The sequence below is a fragment of the Urocampus carinirostris genome, chromosome 2 (assembly GCF_059441175.1).
Source record: "Urocampus carinirostris isolate Australia breed hairy pipefish chromosome 2, RoL_Ucar_1.0, whole genome shotgun sequence".
In the NCBI taxonomy this organism is placed as follows: domain Eukaryota; kingdom Metazoa; phylum Chordata; class Actinopteri; order Syngnathiformes; family Syngnathidae; genus Urocampus; species Urocampus carinirostris.
In genome coordinates, this window is record NC_142350.1 from 22,784,393 (window position 1) to 22,811,663 (window position 27,271).

Consider the following 27,271-nt stretch of genomic DNA (forward strand, 5'->3'; position numbering starts at 1 on the left):
GAGTAAATTGAGTAAACGTAAAGTACTTTCTGAATAAATATACGAAAGTACGACATCTGTCTTTACATTTTAAACAAGCATTCAATCAGATCATCAAAGTCCATTATCGTCTTTGTTTTCTTTTATCCTCACTGTTAAATGTGAAACTGGAGTGCCACATCCAATTTCGTTGTCACAATATGTTCAACCCATTTTGTAATAATGACAATAAAGGTATATTCTATTCTATTCTATTCTATTCTAAGTACAAGTCTGTGTAATTTTAGGTATGTGTACTCAGAGCATTTGTTTGAGTGAACCGTCTGTGGATCAAAAAATATATATAAGAGAGGCTACGGCTTTATACACTGTGCATACAGTTCAGTAAAAAAAAAAACGTTCCTAACCTTGCTCACAAGTGCCACCTGGTGGTTTTTAGGGTCCCAGGTCAATTTTAAATAAAATAAAGGAGATCTCTACCTTATAAATATACACAAGTAAAGATAAATGAATTGTGATTGTAAATATACACCCTGGAAGTACTAAATGTCCCAAAACTTACTGAAGTAAATGTAACTCGTTCCTACCTCTTGGTTTAAGTAACAGGTTCAATGTAGCCCAATGTAGTAAGAGTACAGTTTCATTTTCACAAATCTACTCAAGTAATTTAACATGCTGGTAAAATGATACAAGTGCAAAACATATTCTCAATTATTTATCTACCCTTGAATTTTATCATCCCCTTAAAAGTCATCAAGTCATGTTTATCTGGGACGACAAGAAGTCTCAAATGGGTGCACAGACTACAAACTATTATTATGCCGTTTGATCTAAAACCTACATGAGGGCAAGGAAAAACCCCAAAAACTTAATATTGGGAAAATGAAGAAACCTTCCAGCCCCCTTCCAGGATGACCAGGACAAAATAGATATTCCAAGGGCATATCCAGGCCAGAGTAAAGTCTCATTTATAGATCAGTGGTGTGTCTTAAGTCTAGATTCAAGAAATTCCACTAAAGTTGCTGTTTTTACCGCTGGAGGCAGTGCATTTTACAGCAAAAGAGCCTGGATTGAGAACACTCTTAAACCTACAGATTTCTTCTTGGCTCTTGGAGTCAGAAATAGACCTGCAATCCGTGCAGTAACATAGGGATAAAGCAAAACAGGGAGAGAGGAGGGGGCAAACCTTAGATATAGGTGGTAACAGAATGTCCCTTTGACAGTTTCCTGTTCCATCACCTTGACAGATGAAGCAGGTTCTAGATGACGGCCTACATCGGGTCCAAGTACCGGTACGATGGCTCAAAATGCATGCACCGTGCAACAACCCGGCTTATCCTTCTCTCGGTTCTTAATCCATATTTTGCAAATGCCTCCTTGAACAGTCGCTCAAATCCCTTGCGAGTTTCTGATGTCATCAATCATTATTCTGATAGCCGACGCGAGACCCCTCCCCCCATGATTGAACTCCCCCAGTACCCCCCTCTCACATTCACTTCAATAGCCCATTTTTCTTTTGATTGACAGAAGGACATTATTCCGTAAATCTTGGCTAAATGAGAAAGTCAGCTTGTCACCCGTATGAAGGATTCAATACTGCGTGTGTACGACTGTCAGCTAAGCATCAAATCTGGAATTACATGTTCCGTAGAATAACCACCCGCATACTGCCGTTGTCTGCTAGCTTAATGCTAATCAAATGAAAAAATCAAAACGGTATTACAGTAGTCTATGAAACGCAAATCATATGTAAGCACAAAAAACAACTTGCAATTATCTTTATCCTCTGCAAAGAGAGACTGATTTTTCTTAAATTTCAACGTCTCCTTTTTGCATATCTGTAGTACACTGCCCCCAGCTGGCCAAGCATGCAAACAACTGCATTATGTGCAATGGATTAAAAAAAAAACTTAAAAGGAGCTGTAAAGAATTTAGAACTTCTTTGAAGGAGATTCTTTAAACCATATAAAAATACACGTGACTCGCATATCAAACAGGACCTTATGATATCTTTATTTGAAACTTGTATCATGATCATTTTACTAGCACGACGCTTAATTTCTGAGGTTTTTGAGTTTTTCCTTGCCCTCATGTAGGTTTTAGATCAGGGGATGGTATCATAATGGTCTCTAGTCTGTAGAGCCATTTGAGACTTCTTTAGATTAAGAGCGTCACAAATAAACATGACTTGACGATTAATATTTACTCAAAATCTGCCCCCAAAATCTGTCCCTTTCTTTTTTCCCTGCTTTTGTATTTTTTTCCCTTTTTCTCCTCTTATTTTTTTCCTAGTTTTTTACTCTATTTTGTTTCCTGCTTTCTTCTTATTTCGTTCTTCAATTTCCCATTTTTCGATTTTCTTTTAAGTTTTTTCCTTACGTTCACTTTTCTTTGGGTGGGCAGTGCATATCTATGGTTGGGCGGAGTTCACCCTTACCCCCTCTGGTAACGCCCCTGATTCAAGGGAACGCTCTCCCCCCACACACACAAAAAAAATGTTTTCTTTTTCTTCTCTTTACCAGCTTTTTATTCCCCCCATTTCTTCTTTTTAATTTTTTTCCAAGCTTTTTTCTTCTATTCTTCTATTTGCCATTTTCTTTCTTTTGTTTTATCTTTCTTACATCCACTTTTCTTTAAGTGGGCAGAGCATATCTCCGGGTTGGCACTGCCAACACCTGCCCACCTCTGGTCATGGCCCTGATCCAAGGGACCTCCCTCTGTCTTTTTCTTTCTCTTCATGACTTCTTTTTTCCCCATTTTCTTCTATTATTCGGTTCTTGCTTTTTCCTTTTTCTTCTGTTTTTTTTTTTTTGCTTAGATCCACTTTTCTTTGAGTGGGCAGAGCGTATCTGTGGGTGGGCACTCCCTACCCTTCTCCCCTCTCGTAACGCCCCTGATTCCTGCTCTATATTGGGTCGATTGTTTTTATAATGTTATATTGTTCATCTTTGATGCTGTAACAGTAAAGAACAAAACTGGAGTGGTTTTATGTTGGTGTTTAAAAAAAAAAACATCCCTTGGGAGAGGCTCGAACAGATGAATAACTTTGTCCTCTGGGTGTCGCTGTTCGGACGTCACAGTTGAAGTCCAGGCTGGAAGCCTGAGCCGCGGAGCTCCTCCACCTTCACGCGTTCACACATCCCGACACCGCCAAGACTCCAATCTCGCTCGTTCCTTCTTCACGCCGTCACTCGGAGCAGCCTGCAGGGAGGCTGAGAGTGCGCACTGCGGCCGCCACTACCGGGGAGTGGTTCCCCTCCTCGCCCTCACTCACTTACGCAGCGGGAGGAAGCCTTTGCAACTCGGAGTGCGTCCCACCCCCCAAAAAACAAACAGCGCGCCAAGTTACTGGACTAATCTGTTTTTTTTTTGGTGGATCCCTCCCCACCGTGCCCCCCTCTTCTCCTCCGACATCCACCTGCTCCAGCGACAATGGCGAGAGACGGCGCCCGATCTCGGCGGTCCTCCCTCCGGCTGTTGCCGCCGCTTCTAGGCGCAGTTTGGCTCCTCTTCCACGGTAAGATCAGCTTGCACGCGCGGATGCATTGCCTGCTTGAAAAGTGGACCGCGGTGGTCACTGGAGAGGTCACACGCGTGGGTGTTGTTGGCCGCTTTTGTGGAAGGCTTCGGCTGGCAGGTGACCGAGCGCTCAGTGGCTTTAATCCGTCTTGAGCTTCCACGCGCGCCGAACATTTCACCTGCTGGAATGCAAAACCAATAAAGGGGAATAGTTTCGAATGACTTGCTTGAAAAAGTAATCGCGTTAACTCTCCTGGATGATTGACAGCTAAAAGGAGCGCGTTTTCTCTAAAGTTGACCACCTACTGGTAGTGTGAGGGTCTGGTGCGCCCCCCTCCACCAGGGGGCGCCGAGTAGGTTTAGAACTGGGCAGAGGTGTGTCCAATAGCCACACACCTGTCCGTGAGGATCATTTTTGGTCATTTCTAGTTTGTTGCCGACATGTTTGTTTGTTTATACTTTTTTATTTTTTTATTTTGGTTTATGTTGATTTTGCGTGTTTTTTTCTCACATATTTGTTTAGTTTATTTTTCGTTTATTTTTTGTTTTGGGGTTTTGTGTGTGTGTGTGTTTGTGTAATCTTTTGGTTAGTTTTAGTTTTTCTGTGTGTTCATTGTGTGTCTGTTTTTTGTTTTGGTCTGGCATTTTGGGTTTTGTCTTTGTTTTTTTGTTTTGGGTTTTGGGTTTCTGGTTTTGACATTTTGTTAGTGGTCCAGTGCCCACGTGTTAGTTTGTTACTTAAGTAATTTTTACTTAAGTAATTTTTACCTTTCTACTCAACGTTTAAGACCGTTTCTGGTTTTGAAAATGTTTAGTGCCAATTTGCGAGTTTGTTACTTTAGTCCTTGTGTTTTCCATTTCTGGTTTGGTCTTGTTTTCAGTTTGGACAATTGTTTAGGGGTTTAGGGTAGACTTAAGGATTTGTTACTGTATTCTTTGCCTTTTCCATTTATCTTTTTGGTCTTTGGACATATTTTAGGGGTTTGATGCCCACGTGTTAGTTTGTTACTTTATACCTTGCATTTCGCATTTCTGGTTTTTAGGTTTCGTTCATCGTTTGGACTTTGTGTTAACTGTTCAGTGCCCACTTGTTAGTTTGTGACTCTATTCTTTGTATCTCCCTTTTCCGGTTTTGGTCTTTGTTTTGGGTTTAGACATTTTATCAGGGATTAGGTGCTGGCTTGTTAGGTTGTTCCTTTATTCCTTGCATTTTTTATTTTGGTGTTTGGATATATTTTTAGGGGTTTGATGCCCGCTTCTTAGTTTCTTACTTTAAATCTTGCATTTTGCATTTCTAGTTTTAGCCTTTCTTTCTGGTTTGGACTTTTTGTCAGTGGTTCAGTGCCCACTTGTTAGTTTGTTACTTTATACCTTGCATTTTGCATTTCTGGTATTAGTCTTTGTTTCTGGTTTGGACTTTTTCTTAATGGTTCGGTGCTCACTTGTTGGTTTGTTACTTTATTATTTGCATTTTCAATCTTTGGTTTTAGTCTTTGTTTGTCTTTGTCCGTCAATGTTAGTGAATTAGTGCTGGATTATTAGGTTGCTACTTTACTCCTTGCATTTTCTGTTCCCAGGTTTGGTCTTTGTGTCCAAACTAGAAAATTCCCTAGTGGTCCAGTGCCCACTTGTTAGAACGTTGCGCTATTCTTCGCATTTTACTGTTTTGGTCTCTGTTTCTCGGAGAGGTCACTAACCGCCTTATTAGCGCTTGGAAATCCATCCCACGCGATTAAATCGCGGGCGAGGGTTTTTCTATTTTTGATTTACGGCGTATGAGCAGCGTTAAAGTTGTCAAGGTGTCCCCTGAGGCCCGTGCATGCCTCTGCACACGGCCGGTCTAGTCGTGTTTTGGCCCACACCTTCTATAAATAACCGTGATTAATTAAGACGCTCGCTTTCCTTTGGCGACTTTGCAAGAGATTGGAGTTATTGATCGCAGACGTATTTCGACTCCAGACGCCATTGATTCGATTCGGTGGTCTCCCTTTAAAGAGAAAAAGAAAACACAATAAGGGCAGCCACGCCCATTTTTACTCCAAAGGTGTCTAAACCTGGTGTTGTCCTTGGAGACATTTAAGGATGCCCTGTTTCACATAAAACTTTGTGAGACCCTCCAGTGGGGTCTGTGTGCATGACCCCTTGGAAGGAAACTTTGTACATGTTAAATTCAAACGCATCCATCTGGTGCATTTTTAGAGCATTTAGAGGTAAAATGCATTGGGAAGAACTTTCCTCGACTGAAAATTTAATATATATACTGTATTTTTTTAACACTTATTTGCGGAGAGTTTCGTCTCAAAAACAAATGTATTCACGATTTACCCAGGACAAGCAGAATGGACAGGAGTTGTCGGGCATTCTCCTTTGGCGAGCTTGTTGGGGTTGTTAGCTATGTTCTTTAAGTTGCGCAATTGCGCACTGCACAGACTTCTCAGCGCACAAGAAAAGCTATCCTGCGCATACAAATTAGATTCCTTTAAAAAAAATACATCATTGTATTTTTTGGGGGGACTAAAAGACAATTTTAGTTTACTTAAATTATCATCTCTACAATTGGACTGTGTAGCTATGTCACTGTTGCCGTGCAAGTTTCCATTTTTTTTTTGGACAGGGGGGCTCTTTTGCCTCAGATTGCTTAAAAGAGCTGGCTTTTTTGGCACCCAAACCACTTTTCAAATTGTTTTTGTTGTTTTCATCCATACATTACCAATTATTATGTCACATAATGCACAAAATGACTTGAAAAGGGGGAACAAGGCAAAACAATGAGACAAAATAAAAAAAGAGAGGGGAAAAACAAATAAAAACAGAAAAGGGAAGAAAAAGGCAGGGAAAAAGAAGGAATAACCAAGAAAGAAGTAAAAATCTAGGAAAAAGAGAAAAGGAAGCAACAAATAAAAGAAAAAGGAAACTCAAGAGCAGAAATTGATTAAGAAGATAAAAAGCTAGGAAAAAAGAAAATAATCCAACAAAAGAAACTACACAACAAAAGTGAAACGAAAGAAAAATAGGAAAAATGAAAAAGGCAGGAATAAGCAAGAAAAAATAAATAAAAAGCTAGGTTAAAAGAAAAAAGGAAATTAGAGGAAAAAAGAAAAAAAAGCAGGAAAAAGGAAGAATAAGGCAGGAAAAAAAGAATAGGTAAAAGCAAAAAAAAAAGAAGTCAAAAGCTAGGAAAAAGAGAAAATAAAGTAACAAAAGAAAAAGCGAAACTACAGAAGAAAAAGGCAGGAAAAAGCAAGGGACTAAAGCATGAAGGACTTTCAAAGCCGCTTTTCCAACTTCCTTTGGCCTTTTTTTGGGGGGGCTTTTCCCACAATGTCTATTTCCTGGCTTCCACGCGTTAATCTTTTGTTCCGGTCCAAATATTTGTAGCTCGGAGCCCGGGGCCACGCCGCCGCCACGCTCTCGCCACGTTTTGTCGGTTGAAAGCCGAGCGCCTTGAATTATCGGGAAACGTCGCCGCCATGTAACACGTCGGCGCTTTGATTCATCGGCACTCGAGGACATTTCTCAGAATGGCGGCGTTTTTTTTTTTTTTTTCTCGGCAAACGATTTGGAGTGATCACATCAGACGATTCCCGTGTTTGGAAACAGGAGGAGACGAGCCAAACATTAGTGGAGCCCTAGTGTTTTTATCTGAGATACAGAATAGCTGTAATTGCTAATTGCTCCGGCCCTTTTTCCCACCAAAGTAGTCACCAAATTGATTGCCGGCCAGGTTTTCTGTAATTACGCCAACGTAATCTGTACACACCAAAAGCACAGGGATCAAAATGGACCTGCAGCCTAGATCAGGCTTTTGAATCAAGCCCACAAGAGGAAAATGATCTATTTTATAAAAGGAATTGTGATTTTTAAGACCCGGATTGTAATTTCGATGTAATTTTTGATTTTACCAGAAAATTGCGTTTCTGTGCTTGTTTATTTTTTGGAGAGGACTTCAACATAGTGACATGCAAACTTACCTTGGGAGGACGTTATTACCAAGTGACTGTAGCTAAATAACAACCATAGATCTACAAACAAAAATAAAATTTCTGTCATGACGATGTGAATCACCTGTGCCCGCTCATATGGCGCCAATCGCCGCAGGTTCTGATTGGCTCCCTGCCACTTTGACCCTGACTCTCACTTGTCCCGCATTTGCTCCCGTTTGTCTCTGGCTGCGACCTATTTTGATCCCGACCACGTCTGCGCTCCCGTCCCGGCTTACGACCTGTTTTTGCATCCCTGACACCGCCATTGCCCGCTACGGAAGATCCACTTCCGTATTTGGAACACAATCCGGTTGCGAGAGCGACTTGCTTCCCGCTTCCAGCGAGCATCGGATCGCGGGCGCTGGCCGTCCTCTTTCTTTCAATAAAACTGTGAGAAAACGTTACGTGATTGGGTCTACCCTGTGTGCTGGTCGTGACAATTTCACTTGGATAAATGGTCTTCATTGTCGTTATACAAAACAAAATTCGAGTGCTACTCTTTCCAGTGTAAGATAGCGATTTAGAGAGCAGCTGGCTCGCTACACGCCAGGTTCAAGTAACCGCGACTTCTGCAAGGTCATTTGTGATGGTTCAAATACAAGAGTCACAAATGGAGCAGTTTTCCACAAGTATTAGCTCCAAGTCGTCCGCTTCATTGGTAATGGATCTGGCGTTGGTGACTTGCTACATTCAGCAGTGGTGGCTCAAGAGTTGCTAGCCTAGCTGTTAGCTTTCCCTTCTGACACCGCCTCAGTCGAATCCCCACACGCGATAACAATGCACGGCGCACCCGCTGGTGATCAGCTTTTCTTTGTGCTCTTCAGACTTTTCTCCGAGTCCGATTTTAAATAATGAATTGGTCTTCAATGTAACGAGCCACTAGAGCTACGAGCCATCGCGTTTGTTTTGACTGAGAGCTTACAGCAGCCTATCAAAGTCGTGCACACACGCCTTGCGAACTTTTCCTGGTCTTTATTGGTCGGTGCCATTAAAAACTGCTTCTGATTGGCCGGCGCTGTTATACCCTGAAATGTGAGAATTCTTATTTGCCAAACACTCCATCACTCGAATAACTGGAAATATGTGTCAGTGAAAAGAACGCAGTTTTGCGGTACACTATCACAATACGTCACGTTGCGATATCTATTCAATTTCGGTTAACTGTGCAACCCTGCGAAAATTACCGTATTTTCACAACCATAGTGCACATTGTGTAAAAGGGTTCAGTCTTTGGTTCTGTTTCTGTATTTACAGCTACACCGGGCACACCCTGGGTTGTTCTACATGAGAATGGTCCTGTTTTTGCATTGTTTAAAATAATAGCCAATTTTCTTTTCAAATTTAGCACAAATGGACGCGTTTCTTGGCCTTATTTTGGATGAAACATTCTTGTTGCTTTAGTGCTGGCTTATGCCAAATACAAGTAATGGATCCGTCCTGAGTCGCGGTTTGTTTCTGCCACAAATATTTTTGGAATGCATTTTCACAAAGAGTGTGAAAAAATGTCAAGGTGCTGTTGAGGTTTGTGTGTGATCTGAACCAATGGGATTTGAGCATTTGTTTTCAGTTCTGTGCGCACACTCGTCCCCGACGACGAGGCGCTCTGATAAAATCATGAAATGTCCGCATCGTCTTTTCCTAATACCTGAAAAATGTTTATCAGGGTTAGTACTAGTGCTTCAAATGCATAAAATGCTTAGTGTTATGTTTTCAATGATTGAGGAGTGCTTGGATTTCGGGGGAAGTGCTTTTAAATGCTTGAAATTGTTGCCATGCTTCTCAACGTGTCTTTAAAAAATGACACAAACACTGCTCTCTGGTGGTTTCGCTTTTCCATCAGATGTCTTCCTTTGTGATTAACTGCAGCTGGCATGAGTTTGTATGGCATAGTCCCATGAAGCGCCATTGTCCTCTACGGGTTGCCCTCAAAAGAGCAGGTCCATGCCACACCTAAGCAGGGTGCTATTAAATGTGATTTAGTTCAAGGATTACAACTATGGACATTCATTATGGGCCATGCAAACAATGAAATTAGCATTTACCAGTGGTAAATTGTAATGGGATGAACTTCCTGCAACTGAAAATTTCATTTTTACCCAACACCTATGTAAGGAGGGATTTGTCTCTTGAAAAACAAATATATTTGCGATTTACTGAAGCTCTAAAAATCAGACAACAGACGATACACTTGTTCATTTACACCTGTCAGGATTAAATTTGAAAGGCATTTGTTATCATTAATTAACCCACTATAACGTCTCCACAAACAGGACCCAATAGACCACAGAACAAGGCCAGTATGCAGGGTTCGTACGGATGCTTGAAGTCTTCGAAAATGCTTGAATTTTATGTTGTGATTCCAAGGTCACAAAAATGCTTACGTTTTGGGTAAAGTGCTTGAAAGTGTTGCCATTTCCATGTCCCTAGGCAGTCTCACTCTATAGACCATGCAAAACAGGAAAAAGAATAGAATAAGGTGCCTGAAAATGTCGCCGACACGCCTGCTTCGAGTCTATGTGGCGTTGTCATGTGAAGCTTCACCGCCCCCTACTGGTCGCACCCAAGAGGACAGCTCTATTTAGAAAACCGTCTCTTTTGGCTCCTCAGATTTTTAGAATAATAATAATATATTATCAATCATATTAAATGATTTAGTAATTAGTGATTTCATGCGTTTTGCAGGGGATCCCTGTAAAACACCTGGACTAAAAATGAAAAGATTTAATTTTTACCCAACAGTTATATGAGAGAGATATTTGTTCAGATCCAAAAATATATTTGTGATTTACTCAAGATCTTAAAATATGTCTTGATCAATGCAGGGACAAAATTGAAAATGGCATATGTAAATCGCAGATCTATTTGTGGCTCTGCAAAACACCCGATTCGTGGTGGATTTCTTCTTCTACTGATTCTCGTGAATTGACTTGAAAAATCCTTAAAAAGGCTATGAAATAAGTGTACGAACCCCAATTATTGCGGAATTTGGTGGCAGTACAAAGTAGCACCTTGTGACATTTTCCATCTGGAGGCACTTTCCTACATCGCAAAACTGAACCTATGTGACCTGCACAGGTGACACTTTGTAAAAGCGTTTTAATTAAAGTCTAACACAGAAAACGAGAAACTTCACAATTATGAAAATCTCGCCGCACCGCCATAGAGGTGACGCCGAAGACGACGGCGGCTGTGAGAAAATAAACGATTTACCGGCAATGCTAATTAAATGACGCCACATCCTCTCCTTATAGTTGCAAGAGTGTTGAAATGTCAACAGTGTGTTTGCCATTGATGAGCTTATCAGTGGGAGAGCAGGCAGCGATGATTATCGCTATCTCCAGCTCTGATTGTGCACTGCTTTTATTAACAACTCATCTGGTGCCTCTTGTTTACCCGGATGGTTCTTCGCTTTCCTGGCTCGCTATCACTGCAGGGCAAAAAAATGAAAACCATTTTTTTTAAAATATAAGGGTCATCATTAAGTTTGTATGTTACAATTATTGGAGTCCTTGGTGCTCATCTGCTAGTCAATGCGTTCAAACAATCCAATTTTTCTGCTTATTAATTCACAAAAACAACAGGCCCGCAGTGCAGACGACATTTATTACAGTACGTATGGTAATAAACCTGTCAACCTCCACGGCTCCATGCCCTTACAAACTATTTTGCCTTACAAAATACAAAAAAATATTACACCATATTTCTTTTCCAAATGTGTTTATTTATGTAGTTTAACATGTTATATTGTACGTGTGTTTTGTTATATCATATATATTGATAATTAACATTTTGTTGTGAGACACTGAGTTGCTCGACATGAATGAGGTTTATTATACAAAAAGTTCAAAAATGAAGTAGCTTGGACGTTTACTGTAGGAGGAAAAATACATGCGAATATAATTAAGTAGAGTAATACATTTTCTTATTCAAATTATGAATTCATTTTCTGCATGAAATTATTTTTGGTAATATATTGATTAAAGGGATAACCACAAACTGTGTGCATGTCTCTGCCCATGTCTCCCGCTCACTCAATTAAATTCTTCTAACGTTTTTTTCTGTGGGTTTTCAAGTATCTCAACAGTTCATACTATTAGCGTTATGTCCGCTATGTGCGCACCCGACTCAATCCTGCGTATCTCCGAGCTATATGTACTCAAGGAAAGAGCCACAATTGGCTCGCGCGCCAAACGTTGTGACCCCTGCTGTATAGCTACCAGATGAGTCGGGATGGCAGAAATCGTCTGCAGCGGCCCCTCCCATTTGAGCAAAACGACTGGCGTTGAATGAGTTAAGGATAAAAGAAAAACGTGTTTTAATCCTACCGGGACACATATCGGCCCCAGCGACCCAAGACCGAGATCCATTTGCGAAATCAGTCACCTTTAAAAAAAAGAAGTAATCCTTTGGTGGAAAGGTCCCCGGCCCTCTGTGGCTCATGGCACATCGACTAAATGTCAAGAGCCCGTCTTGAGAGCAGTGGCTCTTTGTGTAATGCTGTGTTTTTTTTACTGTGGGTGTGTAGGCGCGCGCTGCCTTCACTTACTTTTCACACCCGCAGTAAAACTCAGCCAAGAGTGGACTACTTGTTCCGGTGCGTAAAAACCCAACTTGATTTTTCTTTGTTTTCGTCTTCTCTTTTCTCGTGTTGGCCTTCCTCAAAGACGCGTTTTTATTTTTATTTTTGTCACTTTCCGTCTTTTGCACACTGTTTGAATCCCCGGTTTGACAACATGACTTCATAGGGAATTACAGGTACTAGTGTGGATGTCATGTGTAGGGCTGCAGCTCACGATTATTTTCACAACCCGATGAATCGTTCGGTTATTTTTTTTCCCGATGAATCGATGAATTTGATTTTAACCCCTTAACGTTGGACTTTTCATAAAGAAATGCGTGTCGGTACGATGTCACCAGTCACTGAAATCGGTCAGGCCACATATCATTGGACAGTGCAAACTCTTGGGATTTCAAAATATAGTCATCAGAGAAACATCACCATCAGTCTGAAACAAAATTATAAAGCCGCCGTAACCAGGGTTAGGTAGAGTTACTTTAACTGGATTACTTTCAATTACTTTTGGATTACTCCAATACCAAATATGCTAATAAAAGACAAAAGAAACTAAATATGAATAAAATTATGACTCAGAACACGTGGTAAGCTTTCTCTCCTGGCTTTGATCTCTTTGATCTCCGGCAAAACTAACATAGAATGCGACAGAAACAAAATGAAAATAAATCCAAAGAGCTTGCCAACATCATTTTTGCCGTCCCGTGTATTCCGTTACTCCCCAAGCCTGCACAAAATTTAGTCATTTTATTTATATTTAGTTTCTTTTGTCTTTTATTAGCATATTTGGTATTGGAGTAATCCAAAAGTAATTGAAAGTAATCCAGTTAAAGTAACCCTACCCAACCCTGGCCGTAACTCAGATCATGTTATATTTGGACCTGCATTTCGGTTTTTGTGTGGCAATCTTTTTTTTAATCCACCAAAAATGTATATCAACAATGTAAACCCACTTTTCAAAATGTGGTCAATAAACTGGGTTTTTTTGGTGTATTTTTTTTTAATATGATAAACATATTGAATACGCTTAAGAATATGCCCTTTTGGTTAAACATGTATTTACTGTTATTTTTCTTTTTAATTTATTTTCTTTTTTCTCTGTACTTCTGCAGCACTTTCCTTGAAAGTTGTTAACTTTGTTTCATGGTGAAACAGTCAAACACTACAAAGTTGAAACTTTCATGCCAATAAAGGGAGAAAAAAAAAATAAAAAAAAAATGTAAGAACCCTCTTTATAAAAACGGTCTTGGCGCCCTCTCTGCTGGACCAAAGTGGTACTACAACTCTTAGCGTCACAACAGAATTATGCTCACTCTTATTTGGATAAATTTAACCTCCTTAGTGTCTCGCAAATCACGCGAGCCACTAAGGAGGTTAAATTCACTCTCTATTTTTCTCTCTCTCTTTTTTGTCTGTCTTACCTTATCTTTCTCTCTCCCATTTTTTTCTCCCTTTCTCATTCTACTGTGCTCTCTCCCTCTCTATTTCTTTTTCTCTTTCTTTCCACTTCTGTCTCTCTTACCTACTCTTTTACTTTCTCTCTCTTGTTCCTTCTCCCTTTCATCTCTCTCTCTTTCCCTCTTTCTCCCGTGCCCAAGAAAATTCCCGTCGCACCAAGTGAAAAGGGCCGGCCGTTTTCCCCCCGATTATAGAGTTTGCCGGCGGCCATTTTGCACAAGGTTGCGTCACGTTGTTTGTCTTTTCTCACGCCGCCTTTATCGATCTGCGCCGTTAATGAGCCGCCGCGCGCTTAATGAGCGTTGCGCCCGGCAGCCTTTCGCACCATGCTAAATCTCACTTCCTGTTATGCCGGCGTGACAGGCGGTGGCGCCACCAGGGGGCAGGCAGAGGCGGATGATATCATAAAAGCAAATCAGACAGATAGGATGGCCCAAGACCATTAAGACATTCAAAAACTAGTAAAAGCGCCTTCAAATTGAGCCAATGCGGCCACTTTAAAAATGCTTTCATGTGATCCCTCCCTTCCGGTCGCCGTAAGCACATATGCTGCTGAGTTTTGTTATAGGTGTGAGCTAGCAATACTCTTTTTGGGAAGACAGAGAGCAGGGTATTCAAATAATATAAACAAGAATATAGAAAAGCATGCATCAGTACCTCCATGTTTGCCTGAAAGAGAAATGGGCGGACTCTGGCTATATTCCTGATATGTTAAAAAACAATTTTTGTTCTGTTTTTGATATGTGGAATGAAATTGAGCTCGGAGTCAAAAATAACGCCCAGGTTTAGAATGTAATCTAAAGGTCGAAAAGCTTGTAGTTCGGGTCAATTTTTTTCTCTTTGACTTTCAGGACCAATGAATAAAACCTCCTGTTTTGTCCTGGTTGAGCTGTAGGAAGTTCTCTGCCACCCATGACTTGATATCTACAAAGCTTTTTAAAAGGGTGTCTATAGGACTTGTGTCATCAAAGACAAGGCAATATAGAGCTAGGTGTCATCAGCTTGACTATGGAAATTGACTCTGTGTCTCCTGGACATCCCCAAGGGGAAGCATTTACAGATTAAAAAGTACTGGGCCTAAAATTGAACCTTGGGGAACCCCACATTTAACTTCATGGGTTCTGGAGGAACATGCATCCATACCAACAAAGAGATAGGAACAAAACCAGTTTGCAACAGTACCAGATATTCCCACCAGGTTTCTAAATCGGTTTGATAAAATGTTGTGATGGAGCGAATCTGGCTGGCGTCTGGCGAGGTGGAGGGGAGGGGGTGTCTTGCGGTAGGAGTTACTGTGGGAAGTTTTCCTCAAGACTTCAAAAACACTTGCGGATTCTTGAGCAAGTCTGCACTCGCTCAGCCGCACATCGACCAGAGTTGAAGTGGTTACATTCACAACAAAGCAAGGCGGGGGCAGAGAATTTTGCATAGTTGACCAGATAGCTCAGGGTTCGGAATACTTCATGACTGGGAGCAATGAATACCGATCATATGGCGCACATATTCTCAGGTTTTCTTCCAACTGTGCAGCGTGCTCTATTGTTTGGTGGTCTTAGGGTCCCGAGACTGGGAGGTCACGGCTTCAAGCCTTGGCCGAGTCATACCGAAGACTTACAACATTTTTGGGTGAAATCCGATGTTTGTGTGAAATGGTTCACGTTTCCAACTAAATGTGACTTCAATGCATCTCCTGTGGGATTGCGGCAAATGTCCTGCTTGTGCAAAAGAGGACGCGTGACGTCACATGCAATGCCTCCATTGTTTGCGGAAGTAGTCACGGATCCAAGCGCGGTATCTAGCAATTTCAGAGTTATTGTGCTACCGGTCCCCCCAAATATGAATGAAATCCAAAACCTCCCTTTCCCTCTCTGTATTTTCGTCCGCCATATTGTATTGATTTGTACGCTACACGGAAGAACATGAAAACCGAGAAGCCGCAAGAGCTTGAAGACTAATGAATCAATGGCGGCGCAAGTGGAGGAAGCAGAAAAACAAACTCAGACAAGTTTTTATCAGGGTGTTTTACTTTGTGATCAATACTTAAATAAATCACAACAAAACTCTGTTTTGCTCCTGTTGTATTTTTACATGTTTAACACTGTGCGCTTAAAAGTCGTGAAAATACTGTACATACATATATATGTGTATATATATATATGTATGTATGTACAGTGCAGTTTTCCTATACCATAGAAAAATTCTGGTGGCTTGCCAGGGCTTATTTGGTGCATGCAAGGGTTTCATCAACCTGTATTATTAAAAAGATATCAATAACAATTTAAATACATCTAAATGTAAAATTAGTCAAATACCTTTAAGATATCTCATTATGCAAAAGATGGCAAACGCCCCAGTGTGCTTGCTTGCACACTTTTGTCCTCTCACTTGCTTTTGTTTTATTTGGATTATTGATTAATAACATGTTTTTGTCTCTGGTGCTGTGCTCATGTTCACTTAGCACAAGGGGTTGTGGTGCCAGAGTTGTCTTATATGAATGATCGCAAACGCCCTGGTTCAGGGAACTTCTTGAAACTGTTGGCTAAGTTGAGAGAACAGGGCTTCCAATATTTTTGCTAACGTACTTTTCGTACTTTTCCTTTTATTTAATTTACAATTTTTTTTCTCCGTCTTTTCTGCAGCACTTTCTGTTCCCTTGAAAATTGTTAACTTAGTTTCACGGTGAAACACTTGAAATATTCAAGCCAATTTTGTTTGTAACGATGCAATGTTCAATTTTTAAAAATGTAAAATAAAATGGTCTTGATCCATCGGACAAAAGAGTTAAAACAACCCTAAGTGTCACAACAGATTTGTGAGGCTCATAAATCCTGTGATAAAACGAATGGATGATCTAATAAGTTGCCAATGATTTCGATATTGGATTTTATCGATTAGTTGTTGCCGCCATGGATTATCTCCATACTACAATATCACTCGGCGAGTTTCTCTTGCAGCCGATTGCAGAGTCGGAGGCTCTTTTGTGGCAAGGGCTTTTTGGAAGAACTGGAAAGGTTGCCAATGTTGAACACGCACACGCTCTTCCATCAAAAGACTCCCTTTTTATTCAGCTTCATTGTTTAAAAGACAGAAGAGAGTCAAAAAAGGCCTCATTTTTAATCAATTTTGAGGCTGCTCTTGATGCGTCAGGGTTAAATAAGGGGTCTCCAACGTGGTGATTTTCCATTCCAACATTGGGATTTTCCAATAAAATTATTATTTCTTTAATGGTATTTAACCTTATTATCATAAGTAACGTGGTAATAACATTGTAACAACATAGTAATAACGTAATAAGTTATTTTAGAAATTCTAATGAATTCCTATTGGGCTTCATGGACAAAAAAAAGAGTATTTAAGTACTGATGATTGTTTTTAAGCAACTAATCAAGAGAATAGAAAGAGAATCTATTCATGTAATAAATACATGTATTTATTCATTAAAAAAAAATATTACAGGAATTACAAAAAAAAAAATCAAATTTTTGTGCCAAAAAAATGTTCATTTTTTTAGCTATCAGTCCGGCTACCTTTTAGCTATCTGTCTCTCTACCTTTTTAGCTATTTAGCAAGCTATCCCCCTAGCTATTTAATTCTTTTGCATGCTATCTAGCTAACGTTTGAACTTTTTTGACAGTTGTCAAGCTCAATGTTGGCCTCCTTTCAAGCTAGCGATCAAGCTTTGTTTTTAGTTTTCTATCTGACTGTTCACATGGCTTTTTACTCTTTTTGCTATCTATCTAACCCCATTTTAGTTTTTTACCTGTTTCCCTTTCTGGCTAACTATCAAGCCACCTTTTTAGCCTTTAGTAAACTATCTAGCTTGCTTTTTACATTTATTGCATAATATTAAGCAAACATTTGACATTTTTGCTAGTTATTAAGCTAAATACTGGCCTCCTGTCTGGCTAGCTATCTAGCTTTGTTTTTAGCTTTCTATCTTGCTATTTAAATTGCTCTTTACTGTTTTAGCTAGCTATTTAACCTCCTTTTAGATTTTTACCTGTTTACCTTTCTAGCTAACTATTGAACTCCCCTTTTAGCTATTTAGCAAGCCATCTAGCTAAGTTGTTATTTTAAAAATGTATATCAAAGTGTTTGCCCTTTGCGCTTATTTGGTAACAAAAAGTAGCTCGACGCTTGAAAAAGGTTGAGCCATGAGCCATGGTTTAAGTGATCTTCACATTTCAGAACATTACCTTTTCTATTCACTTCCTCTGGTTGAAGCAGAGTATTGAAAAAAAGATGGAAAAAGTTCTGTTTTTGCAGCCACATATTTGTCAGCAATCATTTCCTCCGCTGAGATTTCAGCGACTGTCCGGCCATGAATAGGAAACAGTTCCATTGTGCCGTCTGCAGAGCCTTTACCCATTGACATTGGCCTGCCGTTTTAAATCAGGCATCCTGTGAGACATCCCTGAGTCACAACCGTCCGTCACAAGTTGTAGCTTTCTGTCATCTTTTAATGGGTAATGGATCTGGCATTGGTGAGATGCAGGCTTAGAAAAGGGTAGCTTAAGAGAGTTTTTAGCCCAGCTTTAGCAGAAGGTCATACCTGCAGCCTCAACACGGCCTCAGTCACTTCCCCGAAAACAATCCACGGAGCACCCACTGGTGATCAGCATTTCTTTGCTTCTTGACATTGGCCTGCCGTTTCAAGTCGGGCATCCTGTAAGACATCTCTGAGTCAGTAATATATTTTCACTTATCAAAAAAAAGTTTTGGATGCCTTTCAAGCTCCAAAGTTCTTCTCTTCACCAGCTTTGAGTACTTTTTCAAATCATTTTTATCTTGGAGAGCAAATGATTCAGGGAACAATCTGCAAATAGCTTCATGGCAAACAGGCTTGATGACTCAACATGAACACAAAAATGGAAAATTACAGACAGTTTCTCTCAGCAACTTGAAATGTCGATGCCCATGTGTAGAGAACATTGCTTTAAATTATATTTATTTGCTCCAGAATCTATTTCAGTGGTAATTGATTTCAGCCAGAAGGTAGTGCTAACTGTTTCCCACCCGAATTAATTTGAATGGCCTCATATTGTGTCTAGCGTTTATCACGAAGGAAGCAATGCTCTAAACATGTTTTGAGGGTTCGTACAGGTGCTTGAAATCCTTGAAATTGCTTGAATCATAATTTTTTGTTTTCAAGGATTGTAAATGCTTTCAAGGTCGGGAAAATGCCTACATTTGAGGTAAAGTGCTTGAAAATGCTTGAAATTTTTGCCATTGCCATGTTTCTTGGTAGATTTATTTAGAAATTAAGATAAGTATAACAAAAGGCAAAAGATCGTCAGTCTCTAAGATTGAAAGATTGAATGCACTCTACTTTGGAGCAATCGGTATCATTAAAATGAGTCCAAATTTGGCAAATGTTTCTGCTTTTTAACAACTGGTACTTTATTTTTGTCATCTGTATACAACTCCAGTCTTACCCAACATCTATAGAGCCTTCTCCTTTTTTTAAACAAGTCTGAAGCTGCGTGTGGATTTTTGAAGCAAATTGGCAGAATTCATGTCAGTTTATAGCAGCCCTTTGACACTAAAGGATAAGAAGAGCTCGAAATAGCACAAAGTATGTGCTAGGAGAAAGGTGGGTGGGGGGTTTCCCCTAACTATTAGGGTCGTGGGGGCGATATTTTCCTGTGGTGTGTCTGGGCAAGTACAGATAGCGCCATTATTCTAGTCATCAAAGTCAACAACAACAACAACAAAAAAACGTTCTTTTGATCGGCGTTGGATGTTTTCCTTTGAAGGTACTAAAATGGGAAAAAAATGGCTTTGAAAGTGCTTGATAATGCTCAGGAAATAGGTGTAGGAACCCTGAGTTTGTGCTGGAGTGCCGCCGGCATCCCTATTCCAAATCAATTGGCTTCTTGTTGTGCAGTGGAATAATATTGTCACTCGCCATCTTGTTGATATCGGGAACAGCGTTCTGACAGCGCTCATGAAAGCGACGCTCGTGTTGTTGTTTTAGGCAGTTATTGAGTGAAATTTGACACAAAGGCGGTGCTGCGGAGTACCCCGGGGGGTACCGAGGCTCTCATCTGCAAGGGGACACATCGCCGCATGTGGTCGGTCATTACTCGCGTAAAAGCGGAGGAATCTTCTTCTGTAAAAGCAGGTTGTCTCTTTTACTGTAAATGTCTGCAACACTGGCAGATTTCAACCATCCAGAACATGGCTGACGTCCTAATTATCACTCTATGCTAAAAAAGGACACTCTCTCAGCCTGCAGTTAGTCTCCCTTCATTACTACCTTCCCCGATTGTTTTTATTCTCACCACCAAAAGTTCATTAAAGGATCCCTAGGTTATTGTGGTTAATGGGGGGCTGTTGTCATGAGGTGTCGGAAAGACACAAACGCGGGCTACAAGGGATGTGGTCTAACCCCACTAGGGGGGAGGCTTATTTAAACGGCAACAACAAAAGACTTTACCGGCGAGAAGTTGGCAGAGGATGATATCTTGAGAGGGGATCTTGGGGAGGTGAGAATCTTGAAAAAGGAGACTTGGGAACACCTTTAAGAAGAATGTTGAAGTGGCAGGTCTTGGGACAAGGAGGGAAAACTTGAGAGGGGATCTTAGGGTGAAGAGAATCTTAAAAAAAGAGACTCGGGAATACCTTTGATCAGACTGTTGGAGTGGCAGATCCAGAGATCCAGAGAAAATGGAAAGTGAAGGGAATTGGAGGAGGAGGTCCTGGAATGCGAAGCTTGTCGTTTTGGTGAGTAAAAGTCAATCAATAATGGTTAAGACAAGTGAAATGGGAGACTGGGGTATATACAGTAGAGGTGGCTGATTTTTTAAGTGCAAACACCCGTGGGGAGGAAAAGTGAAGGATACTGGAAAATGGGGTAAAGCTGCCATCTTTTGAAGAAAAAACGGACGACAGGCACCAAACCCTGACATCCAAACCCCCTGCAAAAAGTGAAAATCTGCGAAGTAGTGTTGCATCTTCATAAAAGCCTACTAGGGTACAAGTTACCTCAAGATGACATCCCTACTGACTCAAAGTATATGACTTTAACAAAATAACAGATATAGAACAAGACTGCTTTTAGATGGTGAGACGCTAAGAGTGAGGAAGGTCAGGGCAACCTAGCGGGTCAGCTTAAGTCTAATATCTAACATATGAGAGGCCAAACCCAACAATAGAGAAAACAAAAAATATATACTATTTTTGTCTGGCCTCTCCATACTTTCACAATGAATTATCCAGGGCCACCTTTATTATGTTTTATTGTTTTTTTATTTGTTTTTTTTTTAAACCATTATTTAGAAATACACAACGGTCAAAATGAGCCTTAATACTCTTGAAGTAACTGCGGGAGGGAGACGAAGTTTGAGTGGTATATTTATATTGATATGGGACACAGAATTATCGAATCTCACGCAGTAAAATAAAATGCGCTGAAAAAATAATTTTTGACTGGAGAGCAGGTTTAGCGGTTTTGTTGAATTTGTCTCAAAATATATGGTGTGGCTCTCTCCCATTTTTTGTTTTTGAAATATGTCTGCTTTTACGGGTCTTAAGGTCAAAAAGGTCCCCTACCCCCCTGCCATGTCGAGTAGTCCAACTTTATTGGAAATAGAAAGCATCTTCCTCTGCCTATTGGTACTTCTCTGGTTCCAGACTTTTTTGTAGACACGAGGGCTTTTAGAGAAACTCGACATTTATGCTTGCTTATACATTCTACTTGGGTGGAGCTGAGATTAAATGTTGCACTTTTTATTGGTTAATAATTCATCAAAATGCTGCTGATGAAGCCGAGCTACAGTGGTACCTCTACTTACGAATTGAATCGGTTCTGGGAGTAGCTGTGAAACCTTAAACATTTGTAAGTAGAGACTCTTTTTGAATGAAAAAGTGCTAATCTGTTCGAAGCCCTAAAAAAGTATGATACTCTGTGAATAAATCATAAAAGAGCATCAGAACATGAAACAAATACATATCAAAATCATATTACCACACAATAACCGTAAAAAGAGAGGCAGCTCATGTAAAAAAACAAAGGATAAAGAAAAGAATAAAAAAAATCCATTAGCCTTTTAACAGGCCTCTTTGTTTACTGGTTCTCAGCAGATGTTTTCTTTGCCTGGCGTTTCTTGAAAAACGGATCCAGTGACGCCAGGCAGATGTCATCATAATGAGCGATTGCTTGAATTTTCAACACTTTTTCTGGGCGATTCCTTTTCACAAATTCTGAGAGTTTGTGGAATTTTGCCAAAATGTCTTTCAATTGGGCTGATGGAATAATGGCTGTAGCCTCCATCTTTCCGTCTTTGAACTGCACGGGGGTGTGTGTTTTCATACGTTTCTGTTATTTCGTGCTGTCTTTGGATGGACAGAAAAAGTCTCTTCCTCTCCTTTTCCCCTTGTCCACTTGTCTGCATATCTTTCATGGAGTCAGTTGTGAAGGAGAGCTTTTTGTAGCAGTACCATACAGTCGACTGTTTACAGAGCGGGAAGGCATGCCGGGACTCACCCATACGCACCGGTTGCCAGGTAGAACTCTGGTAGTGGCGAATGGCAGTGCATTCTGTACTGTATTTTTGACTTCATAACTAGAGGCAATATTTCCCCGTTCAGGTACTTCGTAACTTGAAACTTTCGTTTTTAGAGACATTCCTAAGTACAAGTTAGACAATCAAGAGTGAGCTACATTAAGATCAGACCTCCCTGCCGACCTCATTTGGATGCGATCGATCATGTCCGAGTGCGTGTTTCCCCGCTCACTCGTCCCCCTAACAACACGCATGTTTTCACACCTTTTGATTTCAATTTAGCAGGCACGGATTTAAATTACCTTGTTTGTTTTTTAATGAGGGGACGGAACACAACGGGACATCGCACCCGTCATTCGTCTCTGAACGGAACGACTCCGTTTTCTATATTCCAATAAATATTCTGTGTGTGTGTATGTCGTCAAAACCCAGCAGTGCGCGTTCTAATTAGACTTTTTGATAGCTTGTGGGAAAGTGAGCGCGGCGTTATCACAAGCACCCGTTGCTTCCATCAGCGAGCAATCATTATAGGTGCGTGCGTTCTCCATTAGTGTACTTGTGCCATTTTGGCACCCTGGTGCACATTGTCGACCGTGTGTCCAACAATGCAAAAAGAGCAACGCATGCTCATAAACACGCACGCGTTTATGAAGAACACGCGTGCTTCGACAAATCGGTTTTTCGACGATTGCACATTTGTGGATCGCTTGGAAATAATTGTGTTCTTGTTTTACTATAATCAGATTCATCGTCACTTTGATGAGGATTAGGGCTGCAACCGGGGGTGGGTAGAGTCGCCAAAATAAATGAACTCAATTAAAAGTACCGTTAAAGTGAAGCGTCACCGCCCCCTGCAGGTTGCAACCAAGCGGACGGCTCTATTCGGAAAACCGGCTCTTTTGGCTCAGCTCATTGTGAAGAAGTGGTACTTTAGGCGCCCAAACTGAAAAACACTCAAAAAAATACAAATTAAAATAAGTAAAACAAAAAGCAAAAGATCAGCAGTCGATAGAGAGATTGAATGCACTCTTCTTCGGAGCAATCGATATCGTTCAAATGAGTCCAAGTTTGACTCGTTTTTCTGCTCTCTATAGTACCTTCTTTTTCTACTTTTCTCATTCCCCAACACCTACAGAACCCTTTCCGTGTTTGTAAACAAGTGTGACATTGAAGCCGAATGGCGGAAATTATGCTGGTTTTTAAATTGTTGGGTGGGCCCGCTATGTGGGATGTGAGGCTCCGTCAAGGCCTCAAGGAACCTTTCAAAATTTCCCCTCCACCACACTAAGGGGCAGTGGCATTCACAGTGCCAGAGTGTTTTGTTTACAATTAGCTTCCATGAAGTGCAGTAAGCAAAGTGTGTTAGCATTAAGTATGAGGTGTAGGCACAAGGTGTAGCAGGCCCTCAAGTGACCCAGTTAAAAATGTTTTAACACTGATGCAGAGACTGGCGAAGAAAGACTGGGTAAAGAGTCTAACAAAATTCTCCTCCTCCTTCACTGCAACTTAAGGAGGGACGAGCAAAGACTGGATTGCTCGCCATGTTAAAAATGTTGGCAGCGGACAGCACAATGCCAAATGAATTAAGCAGTCACTTAAAGACGTTACAACCCATCACGCTGAGAATTCTTTTCAGCGAAAATGTGCTAAAAGACGTAGATTTAGCACGGACCGAAGCGACGCGGTACCACCAATATTGAGCAATCGTTTCGTCCCCACCGATATGACGGATCATTTAAAAAAAAGATGGATTTCGGGGAGGGCGTGAGAGGAGTTCTTCTTTCGAGGGGGGTCGTGACGGAAAAGAACTGATCAGGGGACCCTTACCACGAGTGTTGTTAGGACCTATTTCAGCAGCTCTGCCCCCCTCTGTCAAGTACGTAATTGCAGTGTCGGATGGAGATTGGCCCGTAAAGACCAACAAAGTGCAGGAACACGCAGACCTCTGCAGCCGGGAAACACTTATCAGGCTAAGACACGATCTCACACACACACAAAGCACATACGCAGCGGCGGGCAACAGGAGCCATTCATCATGAGCAAAGGAGGCGCCCGAGGAAGACAAAGACTGCAAGGAAGAAGCTCCAAATAGCATCCGTGTATCATTTGGCCCACTGCTGCCAAAAGTGAGAACGTAACTAGTCAAGTCTGAGGCGTTTATGTGTTTTGTTCCGAGCCTCGCAAGATGGCTTTACTCCAATCGGATAAAAAATGAAATGTAATGGTTTATGCATCCTGGACCGGGGGTGTCCATCTCATTTGAGCTCAGGGGACGCACGGTAGAAAAAGCCTTTTTGTGGGGGGCCGTACTAGTATATCAGAAAGAGGGAAAAGAAACAAGGAGAGAGAGTGAGCCTGGGAGGGAAGAAGAGAGATTAACAAAAAGAGAAAGAGAAAGAATTAGAGAGACAACAAGGCAGAAAGAAAAATAATTAAAGGGAAAAAGAGAGACAGAGAGAGAGGGAGCAATGACAGAGAATGAAAAAAGGAGAAAGAGAATAAGAGGGAAAGAAAGAGAGAAAGAAAGAAATGGTGAACGATAAAGAAAAAAAGAGAGAAACAAAAGCAGAGAAAAATAGAGAGAACTAAATGGAAAAAAGTATGACACAAAGAGAGAGAGAGAAAAGAACAAAAAAAGAACGATAAAGAGAGAAAGGAAAAAAGAGAAAATTAGGAAGAAATGGAGAACGATAAGAGAGAAATAAAAGAAAAGGTGAAAATAGGCAGAGAAAGAGTTAAAAGGGAAAAAAAGAAAATGAGAGAGAAAGACAATAAGAGAGAGAAAGAGAGAAGTACAGAAGGATAGAGAGAAAAATAAAAGAAGCAAAAAGGAAATAATAAAAAGAGAAAAAGAGTGAGAGACAAAAAAAAGACACAGAAAGACAGATATAGAGAAATATAAGAGGGAAAGAAAAGAAGAGAAAAACAAAGGCAGAGAGAGAAAGAGAAATATAGAAAAAAAGTGAGTGAGAGAAAGACAATAAGAAAAAGAGAGAAATACAGAAGGATAAGGAGATAAAGAAAATAAGAAAGTAATTGAGAAAACAGTGAGAGACAAAAACAGAAAAAAAAACAGAAAGATAAAAAGTCAACAATAAAAATACTAACAACATAAAGTGACTATCCAATCCTCCTCCCTTCTTCCCCTCTCTCGCTGGAGCCCATCTCAGCTGTCTTCGGGCAGTGGGCAGGGGACACCCTGAATTGGATGCCACCCAGTCGCAGGGCACACAGAAACAGACAACTCACTCACTCATTCACACCTAGGGAAACCCACGCGAGCACGGGGAGAACATGCAAACTCCACACAGGAGGTTCGATCTCATGACCTCAGAATTGTGCCGCACACGCGCTAACCACTGCGTCGCCGTGCTGCCCCTTATTGGATCCGTTTCACAGAATTCAGAAATTGCGCAACAGGTGGACGTTATTTACATAGTTGTGAATAGCGTTGCAGCCGCCCACTGATTATTTTATGTATAGTCATACAGTAAATGCAGAGGCAAAGTCATATGTTGTTAGATAATACAGAACCCCTTTGCGGCGCACATTTCTTCTTCTTCTTTTTCACTTTGGGGAGAGTTTTTATGCCGGCCACCGGTCATGTTTGCATGCTATCCGATGCACGTCTTAAATCAAGAAGCTCAACAATTGTCGGTGTTATCATCCGTCTTTGTATCAAACGGGCAGAAGTCGGTAGTGTTAAGCTTAATGTGGCGCGCCGGAGCTGCTAATTAGCCACCTAGCTTGTCGTCTGACATTTGCCTCCCAATTAGCGCACTTGTATGTCTCATTGCACAAAGCGCGTGAAAGGTGCAGCACGCGTGACCCCGGGGTTTAACGCATGCTCTGCCGGCCAACATGCAATACCTGCAACTGCTGCCGGGATTAGTTTGTGCGCCTAATGAGGTGGCTAAGTAGGTACAGTGATTATCACTTTCTGGGTTATTGTTTAGTTGTTGGCGCGGTGGAAGCAACTGTGACCGCTGTGCTATCATTCGTTGTCCGTCTGAACAGTCTTTTCCAGGGGGGGATTTTAGGTTCAGGGGTGGACAAACTAGGGTCGGCGGGCCACATGCAGTTCTTTTCATCCGGCACACCAAACAAGAACGGTCAAAATATTGTAATGCCTCTGGATGTGATCAATGAGTCGCTGATGACATTTTCTCGCCAATTCAATAACAAAATAACAGGCAGTATAAACATTCACACAAGAGCTACTACTGTTTTAGTAGTAATTTAGTGCGTGGATACGGGGACCTAAGGTATTGTTTTTCCTTCATTCTGATAAGAAAAAACACTATAGAAATTGTATAAAAATACTAATACTGTCACGGTCGCCGTGGCGACCAGTCTGCCGCGCCCCCGAACTCAAGCTGAAGCAGATCAGCTGATTGCTGGTTTGCTACTTAAGGCTGGGTTGTGGGTTTGGCGGGCGCTGGCTCATTACACATTCCCCGGTCTGTTATGCCTTGTCCTGTTTTGTTTTAAACATTGTCCGTTTTGTTATGCCTTGTCCTGTTTAGTTGAGTTGGAAGAAACAACTGTTTGTTTTGTCATGTCCCAGAGTTTTGGACAACTTTTATTTTGGTGAATAAAAGTTTTGGATCAATACGCAATTGAGTTCTCCCTTCCTGCCTCCTGCCTCCGTTCCGGTCCGGTCCGGTCACCCCACTCCACTCCACCACGCCTCGTGACAGCCCCCTTCCACTCCATTCCGTGACAAATACAGTAATATTTTAATGCAAAAACACACACACATTACAAAAACATGATAAAAATACATGCACAATCAAAAAAATACTAATGAAATATTACAAATATATACTAGCATGGAAATACTCAAAGAATACTTCTACAGAAATACAAAACTCAATTCCAATGAAGTTGGGAAAGTGTGTTAATTGCAAATAAAAATTGATCCAAGTAAATTGCAAATTCTTTTCAACCCATATTTAAATGAATGCACAGCAAAGACAACATATTTATTGTCTTCACTCATAAACTTTACTGTTTTGGGAGAAAATCATCAACTCTGTAATTTGATGACAGCAACACGTGCCAAAATAGTTGGGACAGGTGTCAATAACTACTCAGAAAGTGGATGAATGGAAATCAACCAACTATTTGCAGGTGAACAGATGAATTAGCAACAGGTGAGAGTTGTTACTGGGTATAAAAAAGGGAGACCCGAACAAGCTAAGTCATTCACATGCAAGGATGGGGCGAGGTTCACCTCTTTGTGAACAACT

General features: G+C 40.9%; 1 protein-coding gene across 3 annotated transcripts in view; it reads left to right on the forward strand.

The window, feature by feature from the left end:
• The first annotated feature begins 3,083 nt into the window (after positions 1–3,083).
• Positions 3,084–27,271, forward strand: part of pvrl2l (PVR cell adhesion molecule related 2 like) — a 253,556-nt gene continuing 229,368 nt past the window's right edge. For all 3 annotated transcript variants that reach the window (XM_088329438.1, XM_088329439.1, XM_088329437.1), the window contains exon 1: positions 3,084–3,496. In XM_088329438.1, the coding sequence (XP_088185564.1) occupies positions 3,412–3,496 (85 nt within the window). In that variant the 5' untranslated portion in view covers positions 3,084–3,411. The remainder of the gene's footprint in view (positions 3,497–27,271) is intronic.